This window comes from Bos javanicus, chromosome 23 (genome assembly GCF_032452875.1).
Source record: "Bos javanicus breed banteng chromosome 23, ARS-OSU_banteng_1.0, whole genome shotgun sequence".
NCBI classification, from domain to species: domain Eukaryota; kingdom Metazoa; phylum Chordata; class Mammalia; order Artiodactyla; family Bovidae; genus Bos; species Bos javanicus.
In genome coordinates, this window is record NC_083890.1 from 7,171,311 (window position 1) to 7,189,412 (window position 18,102).

The 18,102-nt window shown below is 44.0% G+C and overlaps 1 protein-coding gene across 1 annotated transcript; it reads right to left on the reverse strand.

Moving 5' to 3' along the window:
- Positions 1 to 769: 769 nt before the first annotated feature.
- Positions 770 to 18,049, reverse strand: LOC133236065 (rano class II histocompatibility antigen, A beta chain-like). Its single transcript, XM_061397848.1, has 5 exons — positions 16,723 to 18,049; positions 9,097 to 9,208; positions 4,983 to 5,252; positions 2,539 to 2,820; positions 770 to 1,993 (listed from the first exon to the last, which is right to left on the reverse strand). Exons 1-5 carry the CDS (start codon positions 16,837 to 16,839, stop codon positions 1,812 to 1,814), a joined length of 963 nt encoding a protein of 320 aa, XP_061253832.1. The 5' UTR covers positions 16,840 to 18,049; the 3' UTR covers positions 770 to 1,811.
- Between the last annotated feature and the right edge of the window lie 53 nt (positions 18,050 to 18,102).

Below are 18,102 nucleotides of genomic sequence, written 5' to 3' on the forward strand. Positions count from 1 at the left end.
AGGCAGGGAGAGGGCCCAGAGATGGGCTAAGAGAGAGGGGGGACGGTCTCACTGACGCCCTGGGATCCAGGCATTTTTCTGAAGTCAAATCCGAACACGAACTTTTCAATTACATGAAACCCGCAAATGAATGTTTTCCGTTAGGCTGATTTTAGGAGAGTTTTCATCATATGCACTGGAAAAAAATACTTGCTAATAAAAGCTTCCACTGTTGATTATACATTCCGATAGTTTGGATTCAATGAGCAATAATTTTATTGATCTTTTGCCCCAGGGAGACAGTGCACTTGACAGAAGATACTTGCTATCAGTTTGATTCATCACATTGGGCATTGGGTCCATGAAGGGACCAAACCGTTTCACTTACACAAATATATAAAAACCTGTCAGACTGTAGTAGAAGCCAGAAAAGTCTGCTGCACACAATCCCAGCTTCCGGGACCCACAGACGATGGAAAACTGAATTTACTTCACACCTCACTTCATGTTGTTACGTGATACCTGAATTAGACCAAGGATGGGGACCCATGACTTTCTAGTCTCCTTGCCTGGATCTGACCTTCTTGGGGACATAACTGAACTTGAGAATCTAACCTTTTCTTTGTCAGTGTTTCCCCAGGACCACCACTCAATAAGAATTCCACCATCACACTCAATAAGAATTGGGAACACAAGGGATACACAAATCTATTTAATTTTGAAAACTATTTGATGGACAGATAAGAGTCTGACACTGAATTCACGGGCAGTCTTCAGAAGAGACCGAGATCAGAAATGCCTGTTGAGGGCATTTATGGTTCAAACAGACTCAGCAGGCAGCTCAGAGAGCCAAAGAGGAGAGCCGAGTCACGGGCAGAAATCCAGGAAAAATCGAAACAAAAAGAGCACATGACAGCTGCTTCTGGGTCACCGGGAGTCAGGTCCTGATGGATGATGCGGGCGGAGCTGGCTTGTTCACAGGTCCTGAGAGAAGGGAGGCAGGAACCACGGAGAAGAATCGCAGGACAAGATCAGAGAAGAGTCATGACAGACCCCAGGAAGAAGAACCTGGAGGACAGACGCAGGACTCATAAGTCACACCCACCCCTGAAGCAGACTCAGCCCTAGCCCCTCTGGCTCCCTTGGGGACACTGAGATTAATCTCGTCTAACATCTGCTCTTCACTATGTCTCCTGGAACTAAGGAAGGACCATATTCTACCAAAATGAACACACATCTTCAGCTTGAAGGGCCACGAGGCCAGCTTCTGAGCACAGGTCATGGACTATCAGATGGGTGAAAACTGTGGGTCCTACCCTTTCTCCTACCGGCAAGTTCAGGAGTACTTCCTGTCATGGTGGAGTCTGGGGCATCATTCAGACACTCCTGAATGGCTGATAGGAAAGGCTGGGTCCTCTTCTGGAGAAACCACTTCTGAGGTCTCCTGCAGAGACTGCACAGAAGGTTCCAGACTTTTCCTTGACCGCAACTCACATGAGTGAATGTGGTGTGGACCAAGAAAGGAATAACAGAGGCAGGTGACAGAGTCCAGACCAACCCACTCCACAACTTTTTCTATCTTGTGTGTGTCATTGTTCCGGACCAGAAGGGGAGGGGTCTTACCTGTGGATGAGGCCTCAGGATCGGCTAGCTGGAAGGAAGGGAAACAAAAACTCATTCACCCGGCTGGTGAGAAAATAACATCTCTCTTTATCTCAGCCTCCGAAAGGAAATGAGGGGGGCAGTTCCAGAACGTTCTTTGCTCCCACCCACATACAATAAGGATTCAACTGCCACAAAAGAAGATCACCCCAACGTCACTGAGACAGTCACTAGAGAAGGATCAACAGAGGCTTTTCAGCCCAGCACCTGTCTTCCCCCTTTTTCTCCCAAGGCGCCTTACCTCTCTTATCCCAAAAGTGGACAAAAAGGCCCACACCAAGGAAGATCAGCCCCAGCACAAAACCTCCAATTCCGCTCTGCATCTTGCTCTGGGCTGATTCAGACTGTGCCCCTGGAAGTAAAAGCCCTCATGTCAGTGTCCCCAAGGCCCACAGCATCCTCCTCCGGAAGCCTGGAGTCTGGTTGTGTGTATAAGAGACAGAGGGGCTCAGAAACCAGATAGAAGAGGGGAGGGCAGGCAAAGATCCCGGGGGGCTCTGATGGATGGTTGGGGGAGGATGGTAGCCCCAAGGAGGCATGTCCATCTGTTTGTCTGTCCTCTACGGGTCACCTTCAGATACCAGCCTCTACGTCAAAGCCCAGAGCTTGAACACTTCAGAAGGCACATTACTCAGGCTGAACTGCAGCCTGGAGGAGAGGGGAGAGGGGTCCGGTCGTGTGAAGGGACCACCATCACATCTTGGGGGGGGAAATGAGATAAGGACTCAACAGATGATACTGGGATCTAGTCCTCGGTCACTTCCAGCCCAGAAATTGTATCAGGGAGTTACATAGGACACGAGGGATGAAGACGGACTACACCCCCACCAGACCCAGCGCTCTCCCTGAACTTTTTCTTTCCTGTCGAGTCCGTAGGGTCAGTGAAGCGGCCCTTACGCCATTCTACTGTGATGGGGCTCTGGAGGCTGGGGTGGTCCACGTGGCAAACGTAGACGTCTCCAAGCTGTGGAATTGTCTCTAGCATCACGTGAATCTGGTAGGTCCAGTCCCCATTCTGAGTAAGAGGTGTGAACCCAACTCCAGCTGTCTGCTCCTGTTGATTCCGGAACCATTTGACTTTAACTTGGCGAGGGTAGAAATCTGTCACTGAACAGACCAGCAGATTATGGTGGTTCGGGGCCTCTGTACTGGCTGGAGAGACAGTCACTGTAGGCTCCACTAGGAGGAAACGAGACAATATTAGAGAATGAGGCGACAAAGAAATTCTTACCAGGGGCTGCAGTCTGTCCTTAGAAACTACAGTAGACCAGATAACAGGTATACCACCACCTCTGCTGCTGCTAAGTCGCTTCAGTCATGTCTGACTCTGTGCAGCCCCATAGACGGCAGCCCACCAGGCTCCCCCGTCCCTGGGATTCTCCAGGCAAGAACACTGGAGTGGGTTGCCATTTCCTTCTCCAATGCATGAAAGTGAAAAGTAAAAGTGAAGTCGCTCAGTCGTGTCTGACTTGTAGCAACCCCATGGACTGCAGCCTACAGGCTCCTCCATCCATGGGATTTTCCAGGCAAAAGTGCTGGAGTGGGGTGCCATTGCCTTATCCGACCACCACCTCTAACCAGAGGCAATTACTATTCTAATTTCCAACACCATAGATTCATCTTACATGTTTGTAATTTTCATGTAAATGGAACATTACCATATGTGCTATTTTGTTTCTGGCTTCTGTATCTCAACATAATTTCTATGAGACCCATCCATGTAATGGTTTCCCGTTCCTTTCATTGTTGCATAGTATTCTGTTGTATGGTTATAACTCAGTTCATTTGTCCATTCGCTTGTTTCTTTTTTTTAACATTTTATTTATGTATTTGGCTGCATCAAGTCTTAGCTGTGGCAGGGGAGTCTTCATTACAGCATGGATATTTTGTTTGGCACATCGGTTTAGTTGCTACACGGCATGTGGAATCCTAGTTCTCTGGCCAAGAACCCCACTACCCCTGCACTGGAAGGTGTGGGTAACCCCACTTTCCCTGGACCTCTAGGGAAATCCCTCTTTATTTCTTTTTATTGCTGAGTAGTAGTCTATTATATAGCTATGCCTCAATTTGTTTCTTGACAAAAAGTTGGGTTGTTTTCAGGCTTTGTTATAAATAATGCTCTCTTAACATGCTTGCATGCACACACACACACACATACACACACACACAAAGATAACAAATATTTGTCGCCTATTAGAATTCCAGCTCTGCGTTTATTTAGCTTATATGCTAGCCTACTTTGTAAGAGAAGAATACCTTTGTTTAGCCATCATTGGTTTCTTGAACAAGATCATTTATGTGAAAGGTCTTTGTAACACAGACTGGATAATTTTTTGCTGAAGTAGGGTTGATATTACTGAAGTACGGTTGATTTTTTTATTGAAGTACAGTTGATTTTTTTGGAGAAGGAAATGGCAACCCACTCCAGTATTTTTGCCTGGAGATGTTTGTGGACAGAGGAGCCTGGCAGGCTACAGTCCATGGGGTCGCAAGAGCCAGACACGATTTAGCAACTAAACCACCACATAGTTGATTTACAATGTGTTCATTTCTGCTGTGCAGCCAAGTGACTCAATTATATATGTGTACACATATAGACTCTCTTCATATTCTTTCCCATTGTGGTTCATCACAGAATACTGAACATCATTCCCTGTGCTCTGCAGCAGGACTTTGTTGTTCATCCATCCGGTATATGATAGCTTGCATCTGCTACTAGACGGGATAACGTTTAAACTGTATATGCCTACCATACATGCGCACGGGTACATATATGCCGAGTGTGCTGTGCTCACAGCTGGAGGACCAAGGCCAGCTCCACCCAGCTGCCCCAGCAAAGCTGACAGAAGCACTGCTCTTGAGGTTGGGACTAAAAGGATGAGAGATTTCAATAGAGAAAGAAAGGGAAGGTGGAGAAAAGGAGAGCATTTTAAGGAGGAGGAATTACTTCTGTGAGGGTAAGGATGAAGGAAGTACACAAGAGTCAGATGCTGTAGGAAGGTGTGGAGCCTAGGAGATGAGAGGGACTCAGAAGCCCCCACCAGATACGGCCAGGGCTTGGGACATTCGAAGGATTGCAGTTGCCAGTCACTGTTCCCAATGCGTCTCACGTCTCCTGCATTGGCAGGTGGGTTCTTTACCAATACCGCCACCAAGGAAGCCCCCAATGATTTTCACACCCTCCCAAGTCTGCCCTGCCAGATTTTCCAACATTTTTCCTCCTTAGAGATTGACACCCCTCCTGGTCCCCCCAAGATGCTGGGAAACCACAAAAGCCCACTTTCCTGCGTCCTTCCCCACAAGGCTCTGTGTGAAGGCATCTCGGCCCGTCCTAAGCCCACCTCTCCGCTGGACAGTGAAGCTGGCCGTCTCTTTGTAGTTGTGTCTACACAGCATGTCCACGTAGGCCCGAAACTCCGCCAGGAGGTCCTTCTGGGTGTTCCAGATCTCCGCACACACCCGGCCCAGCTCTGTAACAGCCACAAACTCGCCCAGGTCACTGTCAAAGTGCAGGATCTCTTCCTTGTTGTAGATCTGTCTGGCCACAAGCCTCACGTGCTCCGTCCCGTTGGTGAAGTAGCACATGCCTTTAAACTGGTACACGAAATTCTCTGCGGGAGAGCCCATGGAGTGAGATTTAGTTCAGCCTTGCATCCCAACCAGCCACTTGTCTTAGGGAGGCATGGACAACAGAAGGGAAATACCAAAGGATTAAATAAAATCTGCTCTCAACCCTCAGAGTTGTATCCCCGGGAAAAATTTAGATGAAGCTAGACCATTCTTCACACCCTGTACAAACTAAATCTGGATGAATTAAAGCTCTGAGTATGAAATGCAATCCTACCAATACATTAGAGATGAAATCTGAGAACATCTTCATGACTCTGGAAGTATAAAGGATTTCTTAAGCAAATCATGAAAATGACAAGCCATAAAGAAGAAATTATTAATCAACTTCATTAGAATAACAGCTTCTGCTCATCAAAAGATATCTTAAGAGAATAAAGAAGACAAGCCAGGAAGCGCCAACAAATATTGGCAAAGCATGTGGTGACCATGTGCTTGGTTTGGAGTATAGTATTTTTTTTATTTCTTAAAAACAAATAAGACAGATACTATAATAGAAAAAGAAAGGAGAAATGTCAAAATAGGTACTACAATAAAGACTAAACACAAGTAGAGAATAAACAGAGGCAGAGTTGCCCATGCTCATTAAAATCAAAGACATTCAAGTTAAAAACACAGTGAAATACAGATAGTGCCTTTGGGAGGGGAGGAATGGAGTGGGAGTTTGGGATGAGCAGATGCAAACTGTTATGTAAGAATGGACAGACAATAAGTTCCTACTGTCCAGCACAGGGAACTGTATTAAATGTCCTTGATAAACCATAGTGGAACAGAATAATTTTTTAAAAGAATGTATATATATATATATATATATATATATATATATATATATGTATAACTAAATCATTTTGCTGTACAGCAGAAATTAACACAACATTAAATCAACTATACTTCAAAAGAAAAATACAGTGAAATACAGCTCTATATCTGCTGCTACTGCTGCTGCTAAGTCGCTTCAGTCGTGTCCGGCTCTGTGCGACCCCATAGATGGCAGCCCACCGGGCTCCCCCACCCCTGGGATTCTCCAAGCAAGAACACTGGAGTGGGTTGCCATTTCCTTCTTCAATGCAGGAAAGTGAAAAGCAAAAGTGAAGTCGCTCAGTCGTGTCTGACTCTTTGCAACCCCATGGACTGCAGCCTACCAGTCTCCTCCATCCATGGGATTTTCCAGGCAAGAGTACTGGAGTGGGGTGCCATCACCTTCTCTGAACTCTATATCTACCAGATATGAAAGCATAACATCTAAAATATCAAAAGTGCCAAGAACTGGGTTCTTTTTATAAGAAGCAATCAATTTGAATAACTTTTGCATATTCTGTTGTAAAGATACATATTCCATTTTGAACCTCCAATTCCATTCTAAATATATAGCCGAAGAAAAAGCAGGCTCACAGGCTTCAGGATACACAGGGGGAAAAGTAGAAGCAATCCAAAGGTGTGCATGGAAATGGTAAGTACATGAAGGCTTCGACCAGGTGGTTCGCAGTGGAGGGTGTGACAAGTGTCTGGACAGGGGCTCATTTTGGAGGTAGAGCTAGCAGATTGGACTTGGGATCCTACAGTGAAGAAAGACTCAAGAATGTCTCCCAGCCTCAGGGCCTGAACGTCTGGGTGGGATGGTGGTGGTATTTACAAAGAGGAGAAAATCTGGGAGAGAAAGAAGTTTAGTGGAGAAAGTCCACAGTCCATTTGTCTTTGTTAAGCTTGCATGTCCTGTGAGACAGCAAGCAGAGATAAGCTTGGCAATTAACATATATATTTGCCATTGCACGGAGAAAAATCTGGACAGTTATCACCTAACTGATAAAGGGATTCTCTCCAGGAAGTGGAATTGGGGGTGGGGGAAGAGGAGACGAAGGGGAAAGAAGTTACTTCTACTTTTGACTTCATATTAATAAGGTTTGAAATTGTTACAATGAATATGTGCTACCTTTGAAATTCAAATAAAAGAAAAAAAAGAATGGGTAAGTACATTGTAGCACACTCATAACATGGAATCTCCTACACAACAATGAAAACAGGTTGGTGACTGTTACATGAAAGATCTATGACAGATCTCAAACATTATCCTGAGAAGTGAGACAATCCATTCATGGAACAGATGCAACTAGAGCTTATCATACTAAATGAAGTGAGTCTGAAGGAGAAAGACAAATATAATATGATATCACTTAAACGTGGAATCTAAAATACGGCACAAACAAACCTGTCTCCAAAACAGAAACAGAGCCACGGACACAGAGAACAGGTGTGTGGTTTCTAGCAGCTTGTGGGGAAGGAGAGGATGGACTGGGAGTTTAGGGGTGGAAACTACTACATTCAGAATGGATAAACAACAGGGTCCTACTGTAGAGCACATGGAACTCTATTCAGCATCCCGTGATACACCGTAATGGAAAAGAACAAAAAAAGAATGTGTGTAAATGTGACTCAGCAAATGAGTCACTTTGCTGTACAGCAGAAATTGGCACAACACTGTAAACCAACTATTCTTCAACAAAAAATAGTTTGGTAACAATAAAAAATTTGTAGTAACATTTAAAGAAGGAAATAACTAATGTATACTGTTTAAGGATATGTTCATGTATGTCCAAACCGTGAAGAAAAGCAGTAATATTAAGATTATAAGAGTCATAATAGAGCTGACTTCTGGAAATTAGAAGTGGGTGTGATTGGGAAGACAGACGTGGGGGTCTTTTGGGGTGCTGGGCATAGTCATTTCAGACCTGGTTGTTGGTTTTCTGGATATTTCTGTATCACTTTTATTAAACTTTCCATATATGTTTTGCATAATGTCTGCGTTATACCAATAATGTTGTATTCCAAAATAAGCAATGTTTAAAAATAAACAGCGGCTAATAACACTTACCCCAGAGTCATCTGTGTGCGCGTGTTTGTGTTTTAGAAAAATGTGTATAATGTATTACTACAGGGTTTGGAAATTTGTGCGTGCGCTGCTGCTGCTAAGTTGCTTCAGTCGTACCCGACTCTGTGCGACCCCATAGACGGCAGCCCACCAGGCTCCCCCGTCCCTGGGATTCTCCAGGCAAGAACACTGGAGTGGGTTGCCATCTCCTTCTCCAGTGCAGGAAAGTGAAAAATGAAAGTGAAGTCGCTCAGTCATGTCCGACTCTTTGTGACCCCATGGACTGCAGCTTACCGGGCTCCTCTGTCCATGGGATTTTCCAGGAGAGAGTACTGGAGAGCGCAGTAAATATTAATTCTCTTTTCTCACTAGTCTCACAGCCCTATTCCGCAGCAATATGGATTCAGGGTTGTACATAAACTCAGAATTAGTGACAATCGTTGCCTGGACCCTTCCCATTTCTCCTCTCAGACCTGACAAAGGGCCTGAGGACCTGCAGCTCGCACTCAAGGAGCTCACCCTCTTCAGAGAGTGAAGCTGCAGAGACTAAAGCTGTCTCGAATTTCTCCAACCTTCAGTCAGAGCGGACATAAACACCCCTCACCCCAAAGAGTTACCTAGGTCAGTAAATCCTTGCCACTGACTCTCTGAGCAGTCTTAACACTTCTTGTTTTGCCTGGCCTCTGGTGTAGAAACGGACTTTCTCTTTTTCTGCCGGAACTCTGCGATCCCAAAATCTTTTCCCTGAGAGACACTAGCCTTCCTCCAAATGCAGAGGTTGAAAAAAGGAACCTAGCGACATTCTTTTTTCTGAAGAGGAGAACCCTGGACCTTGATAGAAGCTCTTCTAAATTCTCCCTGCGATTTGGCCAGAGTGCACTGCATCCAACCCTAAACCAAAGAGACATCGGAGGTTAATTCCCAGATTGGAGAGCTCTGAAAAGCAGCCGTCGAGCACTTACTCGGAGTGTCTCTGCAGTGAGCCTCGGGGATCCTCAGCACCAGGAACACAGCCATCACCATTCCAGCCACAGTCCCGGGGTTCCTGGGGATGGTCACCCTCATCTTTCCAGCCTTGAAACAGAAATGGTGTAAGGGAAGCTCTGGCAGTCACCGCAGCTGCTACCAATGGACCTGACGCTTCACTTTGCAGAGCAGGAAAATGAGGAAACCTGTGAAATTTAGGATTGGACAGCGCCTAGGCAAAAGGCCAATCAATCCGGTGACTTGGGATCTCATTTGTCTCTGGGTGAACACCTTCAAAGAAAGTTCTCCATTCAAAAAGTATTCATACACCGTTGATAGGTACCCATCACTAGGTCATCACCAAAACCCACTGAACTGGGTCGCTGAAAACGTGTTTGGAGACTTTAGGAACCAGAAAAGGAAAGTGAATTGGCGTATTTCTTCTTGGGACATTTTTTCAACTTTTCTGGTTCTCATATTCAAGGTTTGACTGTATGGAGGTAGAAGGAAATGAAATGATATTCCTTGGAAAAGAAGATAATTGTCTAAAAGCTGTTCACTACCTTCCTTGACTTATGAGACACCATGAGATATGACATAAAACAACAGATTTTGAGGAAAATGTACTTGTATCAAAAGGATGAACTCTGTAACTGTATAGCTCAGGGAAATTCTACTCAATGCTCTGTGGTGATCTAAATGGGAAGGAACCCCAAAAAAGGGGATAAATGAGTATGTATGGCTGATTCACTTTGCTGTACAGTAGAAACTAACGCAGCATCATAAAGCAACCATACTCCAATAAAAATTAATTTTTAAAAATAATAGAATAAAACATAGAAAAAAGGTTTTAAATTTTTCAAAATTAAGAAGAAGACAAACTATCTAATGAGGACTTGCAAATGAATTATAACATAATTTCATACAAGAAGTATTATGCTACCACTGAAAATTATAATGTAGAGTTATTTGACATGCTGTAGAGTAAAAGAAATCTACAACAAATAGACTCTGTGACCTTCAACAAATTATATAATCTCTAGTAGAGATCTTTTTTTTGAAGTAGTATTGGTTGATAACATTATGTAAGTTCTCGCCTAAACCCCATCCACAGACCCACCACCACTCACCCCACAGCCAACTGGGGAAGCAGAGACATCCGTACGCTGCCTGTCCCTGGGGGCCATACAGGAGCCACTCTACCCTGGAGGCAGAGCCTCGTTTACTGAACCGCCAGGGAAGTCCCCAGCCTTTGTTCGTACACTTTTTGATGATGGCCACACTGATCAGTGTGAGGTGATACTTCATTGTAGTTTTGATTTCCAATTCTCTGATGATTAATGACGCTGAGCATCTTTTCATCTACTTTTTGGCCATCTGTATGTCTTCTTTGGAGCAAGAAAATATTTTGATTCTGGGTAGTCCTTGTAATGATCCTGTTTGGCAACGAGTATAGACAGAGGGGCTTTCCTGATGATTCAGATGATAAAGAATCTGCCTACAATGCGGGAGACCCAGGTCGGGAAGATCCCCCGGAGAAGGGATTGGCTACCCACTCCAGTGCTCTTATCTGGAGAGTTCCATGGATGGAGGAGCCTGGTGGGCTACAGTCCATGGGGTTGCAAAGAGTCGGACATGACCGAGCGACTAACACACTTTCATAGACAGATGTGGACCTGGAAATAAAGACTGAGAAGGAAAAGCAGTGGGTATGGACCGGAGGAGTGGAGAACAGTCAAGAGAGACTCCTCTGGTGAGCACATCTATGAAAGGCCAGTTTTATGAGCTTCGGAAGTTTGTTGAGGACAAGCACTAACTTCTTTTGCCAGCATCTCAGAATCTTTGCTCTATGGGTAGACTTCAGTGTCACCATCAGAATCTTCTCCTATCGGAGAACCAAATGTCTTGTTTTGTATCTAATCTGGAAACCAAGAATTATGATGAAATTGTTCTGTGATTTTATTTCTGCCAACCTCAGCAATCTTAGGTATTCTCCAATCCACTGTCTCCTTTCCTGGTGGTTTAGTCATTAAGTCGTGATCGTCTTCATTAGCATCTACTAATTAATCAATTTCTTTGCAATATTTTTGAAGTTTGCACATTTTTCACCCATACCATCTTTGGGCAACCAGTTGCGTTAATTTTGCCAATCGTATCTAGAGAACTCTTCTGTCATACCTTTCCTCTTTCAAATTACAAAGTGAAAGTGAAACGGGTATTCTCTTTTTCACTTTGCAGAAACAAATGAAGAAACTGAATTAGTAGATGTTTCCAAATTTGTAAAAATTGATATACACCCTAGAGGCCAGTTGTTATGAACAGCAATGGACAGGCTATGTACTACAGAATGGCCTGTGTTACTTTTACTAGAATAGATAACGGCTTCAATTTTTTATATGACTATCAAAAAGAGAAATGTGTTTCTTTTTCTAATCTCGTCTGTGTGCCTGAATTTTTTGACTTCCTACTCTCACTGAATCAACATTTATTGAGTAGCTCTGTTCTAGGCACCGGGAATCCATCAGTGGTGGGGAAGAAGAAAGAATTCCTTGTCTCCTGAAGCTCAGTTCTAGCAGGACTGCCTCCATTATACTCTGAAAAATGCGTGGGTTGAACTGGATCATCGCTACTGTCCCTTCTAGGTCTTAGAGCCTGTGATGAGGTGACATCTCGTGGTGACTGGGGAGCTGGTCAGTGCCCTGAGGCCACAGAACAGTCAGTTTGCCAAATAGACTTGCTTCTTGTTGACTCGAGTTATAATAAACCAGATTTGGGTTTGTATCTACAAGATCCTTTTATAGAATATTAAATTCAATGTGTCCTTCACCCAGATCTGTACCGATACAGCTGCAGACTTCCTCTGTAAGGTCGGTGACAGCAAGAATTAGGAACAGTGGCCTAAGGATGGAGGGAAGGATACAGGCCGTGAGGGGACAGAAACACAGGGCTTCTCTGGCTGGACTGGAAAGCACCTCATGACCTCTTTTCCCTTCCATGAATTTCCATGTCCCCCAGTGGTCCATTCAGAGCCTTGCAGACAGAGGTAATACGAGAAAAAGGAGATTCGGAGGCTAGTGCGGAAATCCCCTTAGAAAATCTCAGATTTCCACGGGGATTCCCTCCATGAATTTGGAGAGTTCAGTTCAGTTCAGTCAGTCAGTCGTGTCTGACTCTTTGCGACCCCATAGACTGCAGCACACCAGGCCTCTCTGTCCATCACCAACTCCCGGAGTTCACTCAGACTCATGTCCATTGAGTCGGTGATGCCATCCAACCATCTTATCCTCTGTCATCCCCTTCTCCTCCTGCCTTCAATCTTTCCCAGCATCAGGGTCTTTTCCAGTGAGTCAGTTCTTCGCATCAGATGGCCAAAGTATTGGAGTTTCAGCTTTAGCATCAGTCCTTCCAATGAATATGTAGGACTGATTTCCTTTAGGATGGACTAGTTGGATCTCCTTGCAGTCCAAGGGACTCTCAAGAGTCTTCTCCAACACTACAGTTCAAAAGCATCAATTCTTCGACGCTCAGCTTTCTTCACAGGCCAACTCTCACATCCATACATGACCACTGGAAAAACCATAGCCTTGACTAGACGGACCTTTGTTGGCAAAGTAATGCCTATGCTTTTTAATATGCTGTATAGGTTGGTCATAACTGTTCTTCTGAGGAGCAAGTGTCTTTTAATTTCATGGCGGCAGTCACCATCTGCAGTGATTTTGGAGCCCCAAAAAATAGAGTCTGACACTGTTTCCACTGTTTCCCCATCTATCTGCCATGAAGTGATGGGACCAGATGCCATGATCTTCATTTTCTAAATGTTGAGTTTTAAGCCAACTTTTTCACTCTCCTCTTTCACTTTCATCAAGAGGCTCTTTAGTTCTGCCATTTTCTGCCATCTGCATATCTGAGGTTATTGATATTTCTCCCAGCAATCTTGATTCCAGTGTGTGCTTCTTCCAGCCCAGCGTTTCTCATGATGTACTCTGCATAGAAGTTAAATAAGCAGGGTGACAATATACAGCCTTGACGTACTCCTTTTCCTATTTGGAACCAGTCTGTTGTTCCATGTCCAGTTCTAACTGTTGTTTCCTGACCTGCATACAGATTTCTTAAGAGGCAGCTCAGGTAGTCTGGTATTTCCATCTCTTTAAGAATTTTCCAGAGTTTGTTGTAGTCCATACAGTCAAAGGCTTTTGCATAGTCAATAAAGCAGAAATAGATGTTTTTCTGGAACTCTCTTGCTTTTTCCATGATCCAACGGATGTTGACAATTTGATCTCTGGTTCCTTTGCCTTTTCTAAATCCAGCTTTAACATCTGGAAGTTCACAGTTCACATACTGTTGAAGCCTGGCTTGGAGAATTTTGAGCATTACTTTACTAGCATGTGAGATGAGTGCAAATGTGTGGTAGTTTGATCATTCTTTGGCATTGCCTTTCTTAGGGATTGGAATGAAAACTGACCTTCTCCAGTCCTGTGGCCACTGCTGAGTTTTCCAAATTTGCTGACATATTGAGTGCAGCACTTTCACAGCATCATCTTTCAGGATTTGAAATAGCTCAACTGGAATTCCATCACCTCCACTAGCTTTGTTCGTAGTGATGCTTCCTAAGGCCCACTTGACTTCGCATTCCAGGATGTCTGGCTCTAGGTCAGTGATCACACCATCGTGATTATCTGGGTTGTGAAAATCCTTTTTGTACAGTTCTTCTGTGTATTCTTGCCACCTCTTCTTAATATCTTCTGCTTCTGTTAGGTCCATATTATTTCTGTCCTTTATTCCCCATCTTTGCATGAAATGTTCCCTTTGTATCTCTAATTTTCTTGAAGACATCTTTAATCCTTCCCATTCTGTTGTTTTCCTCTATTTCTTTGCATTGATCACTGAGGCAGGCTTTCTTATCTATCCTTGCTATTCTTTGGAACTCTGCATTCAGATGGGTATATCTTTCCTTTTCTCCTTTGCCTTTCACTTCTCTTCTATTCACAGCTATTTGTAAGGCCTCCTAAGACAACCATTTGCCTTGTTGCATTTCTTGAACTTGGAGAAAACCAACTTAAATTCCACCGCGATCGCCACTGGCTGTAGGAGTACCACATCACATTTTCAGAGCAGCTACCCATGGTTGCCTAAGCAAAGCCAACTCGGGTTTAAGATGATTACATTGGAAATAAAAGCAAAAATAAACAAATGGGACCTAATTAAAATTAAAAGCTTCTGCACAACAAAGGAAACTATAAGCAAGGTGAAATGACAGCCTTCAGAATGGGAGAAAATAATAGCAAATGAAGCAACTGACAAAGAACTAATCTCAAAAATATACAAGTAACTCCTACAGCTCAATTCCAGAAAAATAAACGACCCAATCAAAGAATGGCCCAAAGAACTAAACAGACATTTCTCCAAAGAAGACATACAGATGGCTAACAAACACATGAAAAGATGCTCAACATCACTCATTATCAGAGAAATGCAAATTAAAACCACAATGAGGTACCATTTCACGCCAGTCAGAATGGCTGCGATCCAAAAGTCCACAAGCAATAAATGCTGGAGAGGGTGTGGAGAAAAGGGAACCCTCTTACACTGTTGGTGGGAATGCAAACTAGTACAGCCACTATGGAGAACAGTGTGGAGATTCCTTAAAAAACTGGAAATAGAACTGCATTATGACCCAGCAATCCCACTACTGGGCATACACACCGAGGAAACCAGAATTGAAAGAGACACATGTACCCCAATGTTCATAGCAGCACTGTTTATAATAGTCAGGACATGGAAGCAACCTAGATGTCCATCAGCAGACGAATGGATAAGAAAGCTATAGTACATATACACAATGGAGTATTACTCAGCCATTAAAAAGAATACATTTGAATCAGTTCTAATGAGGTGGATGAAACTGGAGCCAACTATACAGAGTGAAGTAAGCCAGAAAGAAAAACACCAATACAGTATACTAATGCACATATATGGAATTTAGAAAGATGGTAACGATAACCCTGTATGCAAGACAGCAAAAGAGAAACTGATGTATAGAACAGTCTTATGGACTCTGTGGGAGAGGGAGAGGGTGGGAAGATTTGGGAGAATGGCATTGAAACATGTAAAATATCATGTAAGAAACGAGTTGCCAGTCCAGGTTCGATGCACGATACTGGATGCTTGGGGCTAGTGCACTGGGACGACCCAGAGGGATGGTATGGGGAGGGAGGAGGGAGGAGGGTTCAGGATGGGGAACACATGTATACCTGTGGCGGATTCATTTTGATATTTGGCAAAACTAATATAATTATGTAAAGTTTAAAAATAAAAGAAAAGAAAAGAAAAAAAAGTAAATATAAAAAAAAAAAGAGGGTGGGATGATTTGGGAGAATAGCATTGAAACATGTATAATATCATATAAGAAATGAATCACCAGTCCAGGTTTGATGCAGGATACAGGATGCTTGAGGCTGGTGCACTGGGATGACCCAGAGGGATGGTACAGGGAGGGAGGTGGGAGGAGGGTTCAGGATGGGGAACACGTCTACACTTTGTATGGCAAAACCAATACAATATTGTAAAGTAAAAAAATAAATAAATAAATAAACATCTTAGAGTAAAAAAAAAAAAAAAGATGATTACATTTCTGAACTTTTCTCAACGGAAATTTTATTCGATGGTTAATCTAGCATTGTGACCATTTCCCTCACCTGGACGTGAAACCTAGCCTTCTTTCAGCTCATCCCTGGTTTGCCGAGGATGCTACGGTTGAGATTGTTCTGTCCCCAAAAGCCCATCCACATAAGACCTGTGACTGCCTCTCTCGCCTTATTACCTTCCCCTCCCAAGCACACTGTGGAGCCCAATCCTAAGAGGTCACCGTTAAAATCCTTGAGTTTATGAGACTACAAACAATACTTTAACTTGGACACTAGTAAATCAAGGGGAATAATTCAACTTTGATCTTTTCTTTCCGCAGTACCATGTGGCAAACCACTCCTCAGCGAAGGGAAGCAGCTCTTTACAGAAGCAACAATGCATGTAAATGAAGAAGGGATGATAGAATTAGCTCGTCCCCTATCTACATTCAGTTCAGTCAGTTCAGTCTCTCCGTCGAGTCCGATTGTTTGCGACCCCATGGACTGCAGCACGCCAGGCCTCCCTGTCCATCACCAACTCCAGGAGCTTACTCATTTCTACATTTCCCAGGGAATTAATTGACGCAGGCAATGGTTACTAACTTCACGGAGACAAGCAGGGTGTGTGTCTCATGGTGAGGTCACAGCACCACCTATGGACGTTTCAGAGGAATGACATCTAAGTCTAATCCAACCTCTTCAAGCAGATGCTGATGTGCAAGACCTGCAGAGGACAGAGGGACATGGCAAACGGCACCGGCTGTCTCAGTCAGCAAATCCAGGCTGCAGACAACTGTGTGGGCCAAGAGCTCAGGAACGCCACTGTGCTAATCATAGGAACAGAAAGGGATGGAGGAGAAACCTGTAAATGTGAATAAACATAAATGACAACACATTGGACTCAGTTCCAATAAGATGGGTGAACCTAGAGCTTATTATACAAAGTGAAGTAAGTCAGGAAGAGAAAGACAAATATCATATATCAACGTATATACATACGGAATCTAGAGCCATCCATTCTCGTGGCACTGATGAAGCAACGCAGACGCAGACAGAGGACAGACACAGAGCCGGGAGGAGAGGGCGGGATGAGCTGAGGCAGCAGCGCTGGAGCATGCGCACTGCCGCGTGTGAAATTAGAGAGCCGGGGGACTTGCTGTATGACCCGTGACCTCGAATCAGGGCTCTGTGACCACCCAGAGAGCTGGGATGGGGAGGGGGGTGGGACGGAGGTTCACGCTGGAGGGGACATACCTATATTCGTGGCTGATTCATACTGATGTATGGCAGAAACCGACACAATATTATAAAGCAATTATCTGGTTAAAAATAAAGAAATTTAAATCTTTAAAGAGACACCTAAGCTAGATGTCCAAAAATTTATACTTGAGTAAATAGACCACCAAGAAATTTTTTAAAGTAGTTGTTATAATGGTCCCGGAGAAGGCAAAGGCACCCCACTCCAATACTCTTGCCTGGAAAATCCCATGGATGGAGGAGCCTGGTAGGCTGCAGTCCATGGGGTCACTAGGAGTCAGACAGGACTGAGCGACTTCACTTTCACTTTTCACTTTCCTGCATTGGAGAAGGAAATGGCAACCCACTCCAGTGTTCTTGCCTGGAGAATCCCAGGGATGGGGGAGCCTGGTAGGCTGCAGTCCATGGGGTCACTAGGAGTCAGACAGGACTGAGCGACTTCACTTTCACTTTTCACTTTCCTGCATTGGAGAAGGAAATGGCAACCCACTCCAGTGTTCTTGCCTGGAGAATCCCAGGGATGGGGGAGCCTGGTGGGCTGCCGTCTATGGGGTTGCACAGAGTCGGACACGACTGAAGTGACTTAGCAGTCAGTCAGTTATAATGGTCCAGATATGATTACTTTTTTTAATTTAATTTACTCTTTTAAAATATTTATTTATTTGTTTGTCTGCAATGGGTCTTAGCTGTGGTTCATAGGATCTTGTTCAGTTGTGGTGTGCAAACTTAGTTGCAGTATGTGGGATCTAGTTCCCCGACCAGGGCTTGAATCCAGGCCACCACTGTGGGAGCAGAGTCTTAGCCACTGGACCACCAGGGATTACTTTTGCAAATTTTATTGAGTTATAGTGGATGTACAATATTGTGTTGATTTCTGCTGCACAGCCAAGTGATTCATTTGTATATATTCTTTTCCATTATTGTTTATCCCAGGATACTGAATATAGTTCCCTGTGCTAAAGAGTAAGACCTTTTTATTCCTCCGTCTTGTGTATAATAGTTGGCAAACGTATAATTCCCTTTGAGAAGAGGGAGGAGGAGCTTTGATTGGCCCTCAGCAGAGAGACTTCTGCAGCAGCTGGAAAAGTTCTACTTCTTGAACTGGGTATTGATTACAAGGGT

Bases quoted from the DNA above. Each gene is read 5' to 3' on its own strand.
- LOC133236065 (XM_061397848.1), bottom strand. From the start codon at position 16,839: ATGCTCCAGCGCTGCTGCCTCAGCTCATCCCGCCCTCTCCTCCCGGCT. The intron at 9,209-16,722 runs GTATGTATATAC...TTCTGTTTCAAG, and splicing joins AATGGATGGCTCTAGATTCC to GCTGGAAAGATGAGGGTGAC. The intron at 2,821-4,982 runs GTGGGCTTAGGA...GTTTCCTCCTAG, and splicing joins CTTCACTGTCCAGCGGAGAG to TGGAGCCTACAGTGACTGTC.